The sequence below is a fragment of the Salvelinus sp. IW2-2015 genome, unplaced genomic scaffold (assembly GCF_002910315.2).
Source record: "Salvelinus sp. IW2-2015 unplaced genomic scaffold, ASM291031v2 Un_scaffold2970, whole genome shotgun sequence".
Taxonomy (NCBI): domain Eukaryota; kingdom Metazoa; phylum Chordata; class Actinopteri; order Salmoniformes; family Salmonidae; genus Salvelinus; species Salvelinus sp. IW2-2015.
The window spans coordinates 122,644-129,489 of record NW_019944265.1 but is presented as its reverse complement, the minus strand read 5'-3'; the positions used below and the strand labels follow the sequence as shown (position 1 = coordinate 129,489).

Below are 6,846 nucleotides of genomic sequence, written 5' to 3'. Positions count from 1 at the left end.
GCAGAGGTAGACAACAGTATAGAAATAGAGCAGAGGTAGACTACAGTAGAAATAGAAGCAGAGGTAGACTACAGTAGAATAGAGCAGAGGTAGACGACAGTAGAATAGAGGCAGAGGTAGACTACAGTAGAATAGAGCAGAGGTAGACTACAGTAGAATAGAGCAGAGGTAGACTACAGTAGAATAGAGCAGAGGTAGACTACAGTAAATAGAGCAGAGGTAGACTACAGTAGAATAGAGCAAGAGGTAGACGACAGTAGAATAGAGCAGAGGTAGACTACAGTAGAATAGAGCAGAGGTAGACTACAGAGAATAGACAGAGGTAGACACAGTAGAATAGAGCAGAGGTAGACTACAGTAGAATAGAGCAGAGGTAGACTACAGTAGATAGAGCAGAGTAGACTACAGTAGAATAGAGCAGAGGTAGACTACAGTAGAATAGAGCAGAGGTAGACTACAGTAGAATAGAGCAGAGGTAGACTACAGTAGAATAGAGCAGAGGTAGACTACAGTAGAATAGAGCAGAGGTAGATACAGTAGAATAGAGCAGATTAGACTACAGTAGAATAGAGCAGAGGTAGACTACAGTAGAATAGAGCAGAGGTAGACTACAGTAGAATAGAGCAGAGGTAGACTACAGTAGAATAGAGCAGAGGTAGACTACAGTAGAGTAGAGCAGAGGTAGACTAAGAGGTAGACTACAGTAATAGAGCAGAGGTAGACTACAGTAGAGTAGAGCAGAGGTAGACTACAGTAGAATAGAGCAGAGGTAGACTACAGTAGAATAGAGCAGAGGTAGACTACAGTAGAGTAGAGCAGAGGTAGACTACAGTAGAGTAGAGCAGAGGTAGACTACAGTAGAATAGAGCAGAGGTAGACTACAGTAGAATAGAGCAGAGGTAGACGACAGTAGAATAGAGCAGAGTAGACTACAGTAGAATAGAGCAGAGGTAGACTACAGTAGAATAGAGCAAGGTAGACTACAGTAAATAGAGCAGAGGTAGACTACAGTAGAATAGAGCAGAGGTAGATACAGTAGAATAGAGCAGAGAGTAGACTACAGTAGAATAGAGCAGAGGTAGACTACAGTAGAATAGAGCAGAGGTAGACTACAGTAGAATAGAGCAGAGGTAGACTACAGTAGAATAGAGCAGAGGTAGACTACAGTAGAATAGAGCAGAGGTAGACTACAGTAGAATAGAGCAGAGGTAGACTACAGTAGAATAGAGCAGAGGTAGACTACAGTAGAATAGAGCAGAGGTAGACTACAGTAGAATAGAGCAGAGGAGACTCAGTAGAATAGAGCAGAGTAGACTACAGTAGAATAGCCAGAGGTAGACTACAGTAGAATAGAGCAGAGGTAGACTACAGTAGAATAGAGCAGAGGTAGACTACAGTAGAATAGAGCAGAGGTAGACTCAGCAGAGTAGAGCAGAGGTAGACTAAGAGGCATAGGACTACAGTAGAATAGAGCAGAGGTAGACTACAGTAGAATAGAGCAGAGGTAGACTACAGTAGAATAGAGCAGAGTAGACTACAGTAGAATAGAGCAAGGTAGACTACAGTAGATGAGCAGATAGACTACAGTAGAGTAGAGCAGGAGTAACTACAGTAGAATAGAGCAGAGGTAGACTACAGTAGAATAGAGCAGAGAGTAGACTGACAGTAGAATAGAGCAGAGTAGACTACAGTAGAATAGAGCAGAGGTTAGACTACAGTAGAATAGAGCAGAGGTAGACTACAGTTAGAATAGAGCAGAGGTAAGACTACATAGAATAGAGCAAGAGAGACTACAGTAGAATAGGCAGAGGAGACTACAGAGAATAGAGCAGAGGTAGACTATAGTAGAATAGAGCAGAGGTAGACTACAGTAGAGTAGAGCAGAGGTAGACTACAGTAGAATAGAGCAGAGGTAGCATACAGTAGAATAGAGCAGAGGTAGACTACAGTAGAATAGAGCAGAGGTAGACTACAGTAGATAGAGCAGAGGTAGCATACAGTAGAATAGAGGCAGATAGTCTACCTCTGCTCTATTCTACTGTAGTCTACCTCTGCTCTATTCTACTGTAGTGTAGTCTACCTCTGCTCTATTCTACTGTAGTGTAGTCTACCTCTGCCCTTTTCTTGGTTTGTTCTGCAGAAATAGACACTCTGCCTATCAATAGAATATCATGTTTCCAATAGTTGGTTTCAAATGAATTATGTTGTCTCTTTCAGTGTCTAGTTCACATCACGTTTCTGTTTCACTTTCTAGGTGTCATCAGATTCCGACCAGTCTGTGTCCTTCAGGCTGGAACAGCTGACCAAGCTGCTCTACTCCATTGAAGAGAAGGTAATGTTTTAACACCATTCTAAACCCTAGGACATGTCCCAAATGGCACCCTATTCCCTATATAGTGCACTACTTTAGACCAGAGCCCTAACACCCTATTCCCTATATAGTGCACTACTGTAGGGCTCATAGGGCTCTGGACAAAAGTAACACACTATATATAAGRGAATAGGGTGTGATTGGGGAAGAAAATCATATTCTAAAATGAAAACGTTATTCAATTTTTGCACAAAGCTCATTCATTTTCTATATCTTTCAATCTCTAACTAACCCTGGTGTAGGTGACACTCTGAGATGCTGTAACGTCTTTCCTGTTACATTTTTAACTTACCCAGACCCAGGGTAAAAACCGAGTCATGAGGAAGTAGTGTTCCCTTTCAAATACTGTAATTCCTCTTTTTTTCAGGCCAAAACAGCCGTGCTTGAGTGGGCTGGATACGACGGAGGCCACAGAAAGTCTCTAATACCACCTATTACATTTGAAGTAAGTGAGCTATAAAAAAATAAAAGATACAATAGCGAAAAGGCATTTTCGTAACTTTATGACATATCAAAAGGCAAGATTTAGAAAGAAACTTGACTGAAACAAAGGGATTTCTCTCAATTATCATTGAGGGTAAACTCAATGAGTGTATTTGAATGGACAAAGGCATCGACCATGTGACACCATTAATATCTATGTGAAGCCAAGGAAATCATACCATTGATACTCTACATAACATGCGCAGCTAGCTCCAGGCTAGCTCTGCCCCCTCTCATTGAGTATCAAGTTGAAGGCCAACCGTGATAATGCAGGCTGACAATAGCAACTAAATCATACTTAGAACTTCTTGTTTATTAACAAGGGCGTGCGTATGGTGTAATAGGAGTAATTATCGGTACCATGATTGTCTTCTGAATTTTTTTATTTTTACCACGAAGATTGACCACAAAAAAAAAACATTTTCACATTCGCTATAATGTGGTATCCTGTTTTTTTTTGCTAACAATGTCTGCAGTACTGTGGTCGGCTTTGAACATCCGTGGGCTCAATGAGAGGAGGCAGTTGTTTCCCCTTGGGTAAACTTCAAATGAGGTTTTATTCCAAAACGCTATATATCCATTTTCAGAAATGTTGGAAAATTGGCTTTTAATGTTTTTAAAGAAATTATGAGAGATTGGTGTGTTTTATATACACTATCTAATCATGGCATGGGGGTTGTTCAATGACAGACATGTATTTGTTTAAAATCTCTCACTTGATGGTTTCCTTTCAGATGAGACAAATAATCCTGTTTTACTGCTAAATGCTAAATATCCGCCTCACTCTCAGAGGAATAAGTAGTACTGCTAGGTTTCACACAGTCATGTGACCATTTTTTATTTATTTAAAGAACTGTACAAATGATTTGTTACATCAATATATATATATATATAGTTTTTCTAAAATAAATCAATTCAGTAATATGAGATCTGAATGTAAATTATTTACATTTAACATTTTAGTATTTTCAGCAGATTCTCTTATCCAGAGCGACGTACATTCATCTGAAGATAGCTAGATGACACAACCATATCACAGGATACGAACAACCAACCCCATTTTAATACACATATAAAATATATGAATAGAACATGTCATATTTTACACACGAAGGTACCCATAGGAATTATTTCAGATTAAAAAATAAATAAAATAAATGTAAACACAAAATGTGCAAAAATGTGTGGATATAACGTTTTGGAACGAATCTCTTCAAATGATCTTTGCACGGTTTAATTGCACAAGGACAGGTTCATATTGTGAACATGTGACGCTGTGGTCTTCTTCGTAGGTCAAATCAGAGCTGCTTGGTCTCACAACCAAGATGTTCCTCAAGGTGGATGTGGAAACTGGGAAGATCTACTTCAAGAAATCTAAAGACGGGCCAGAAGACAAATACTTTGTTCACAATAAAAGTCAGTACTCTATTCATGATAAAATCCCAGAGAATTTGATTTATATTTTACATTCTGTATTGTATCTAAGTCTTTGTCCCAAATGGCACCTACTTCCCTATATAGTGTTCTACTTAGTAGTGTCATTTGGGAGACAATCAAAGACACCAGTTGATGTAGGTCTAATCTATGTCACGTCAAGTCTTACAGCTCGTGAAATCCCAGAAGGTTGCCAAGCTGGTGATCATGGTGGAAACAGAGAAGGAGAAGACTCTGAGGAAAGAGTTTGTCTTCAACGACACAAAGGTAAAGACCTCAAAGTTATTTGGTGCTATGTTTTCATGTTAACTGTACGGTGTCCCTCTGACGTCTGTCTGTGTGTCACCAGAAAAGAGAAGGGTTCTGTCAACTCCTTCAGCAGATGAAGAACAAACACTCAGACAAGCCTGAGCCAGATATGATCACTGTGTTTGTTGGCACCTGGAATATGGGTAAAATGGCCGCCTTCAATGTTTACCTTTACCTAGAATACATAGAACGTTTTACATAGTGTTATAGTTGGTTTCTAATAAAATACTCTATTGGGGTGATTCCACACCAGCGTGGGCCGAAAAGGTTTTTTGTGGAGGGAAGATATTTAATATGCTTTTACATTTGTATCACAAACCATTTTTGGGGGGAAAATCCTGATGAAACTGGTCATTTGAAGCTACACGCTTCCTGTAAGACCCGATAGAATGGTAAAGAGGGAGGAGTCTATTGTGTCCGGAAGCAACTTCACCATTCATTTTCTATTTTCAGGGTTCACTCAAACATCACTGGAAGATTCGTTTTACAGCTGATCTCGGGATTGTACTTTATATCGATTCATTGTCCTTATTAAATATAAATAATCTGACGTATTCGTTTCAGTCTCTGAATTGTTAAATCAAACTTTTTTTGCCACCAACTCCTGAAGTCAGGGTATAAAAACGACATTATGTCTCCAGCATGGGCGCACAGCCACTAGGCCCGAGCTCGTTTTCCCTTGGCTAAACTAGCTGGCTAGCTGAACTATGCTAGTTTTCGTCCTCATTGCCAAACTTCCTCATTACTGAACCCTCAATTTCAAAACTCCTTTGCTAGTTATACAATCATGTAACTAAGACATTTGCTGTAAAGAAACTTGAAAATGATTGATTGTTTTATTGTTTTGTTGAATCGTCATGACTTGTTCGAGATATCTGTTCGTAAGACGACGGTGGCGAAGGATATCATTGCTAGTTAACGCCGATCCAAGTTCAGTCTTGAGATCCACCCACGCCATTGACGTAGGATTAGCCGGACACTTAGGACTGGTCTTGGAACTGTGAAAACGGGCATCCTCTCCCCGCTAGGCTCTATGGGATAGAGAACACCATAAGGAGTATAATGACTCTTAAAATGTTGTCTGTATCAATTACGCTTCACAGATCATAGGGTCTATTTTTTGTGAAACAAATGTAAAAAAAATCATGTCAAACATCCTTCCTCACAATTAAGTTTCTATGTGAGAATTGTCAGAACAATCTCGGATACCCCAAAAATATTTTTGGGGCCACGCTGGGATGGAATCGCCAGATTGATCAATATCGTTATTGCTGTTTTTTAACTCAGTGGATAATTGTTTTGCTGAATGACTCAACAACTAGCTACACATTTCCTAATTGAAATAAAAAAAAATATTTGATTGATTGACTGATTTATCATTATCTCTCCCAAGGGAACGCCAGTCCCCCCCACAGCATAGCATCCTGGTTCCAGTGTAAGGGTCAGGGCAAGACCAGGGACGACACGGCCGATCACATTCCTCATGACATCTATGTGATCGGGACTCAGGAAGATCCCCTCGGGGAGAAGGAGTGGATAGACACACTGAAGAGTGCCTTGAGAGGAACCACCAACATCAGCTTCAAACAAGTCAGTCACTATCTCAATTAGTATTTTCATGATTCCTTGCACCAATTGGAGGAGAAGGCCTGAGGGGAGGGACCTTGGATCTTCTCCTCCAGTACGGTTGAGGAGGCAAGAGATAGGAGTTGAGGAATCGAGGGAAGAGGATTTGAGATAGGGCCAGTGTCTCAGTCTCAACACTCAGAGCCAGTGTCTCAGTCTCAACACTCAGAGCCAGAGAGATAGTCCCTCAGCTCACTGCAGGTCCCATCAACTCACTGCAGACCCATCAGCTCCACTGCTAGTCCCTTCAACTCACTGCAGTCCCATCAAGCTCACAGTGCAGTCCCCAGCTCACTGCAGTCCCATCAACTCACTGCGGTCCATCAGACTCACTGCAGTCCCATCAGCTCACTGCAGTCCCATCAACTCACTGCAGTCTCCCATCAGCTCACTACCACCGCCATCAGCTACTGCAGTCCCATCAACCTCACTGCAGTCCCATCAACTCACTGCCGTCCCTCAGCTCACTGCAGTCCCATCAGCTCACTGCAGTCCCATCAACTCACTGCAGTCCATCAACTCACTGCCGTCCCATCAGCTCACTGCAGTGCGCCAATCAGCAGCTGACGATGCGTAGGTCGGCCGCATTGTGTCAGTCTCGGACTGCAGTCATCAGAGGCAAG

General features: G+C 41.3%; 1 protein-coding gene across 1 annotated transcript in view; it reads left to right on the top strand.

Annotated features, from left to right (window-relative positions):
* Positions 1 to 6,846, top strand: part of LOC112075065 (phosphatidylinositol 3,4,5-trisphosphate 5-phosphatase 1) — a 45,005-nt gene that overhangs the window by 15,451 nt on the left and 22,708 nt on the right. Inside the window, exons 7-12 of the mRNA XM_070440757.1 lie at positions 2,255 to 2,332; positions 2,739 to 2,816; positions 4,147 to 4,270; positions 4,452 to 4,555; positions 4,638 to 4,740; positions 5,991 to 6,187. Coding sequence (XP_070296858.1) covers positions 2,255 to 2,332; positions 2,739 to 2,816; positions 4,147 to 4,270; positions 4,452 to 4,555; positions 4,638 to 4,740; positions 5,991 to 6,187 — 684 coding nt within the window. The remainder of the gene's footprint in view (positions 1 to 2,254; positions 2,333 to 2,738; positions 2,817 to 4,146; positions 4,271 to 4,451; positions 4,556 to 4,637; positions 4,741 to 5,990; positions 6,188 to 6,846) is intronic.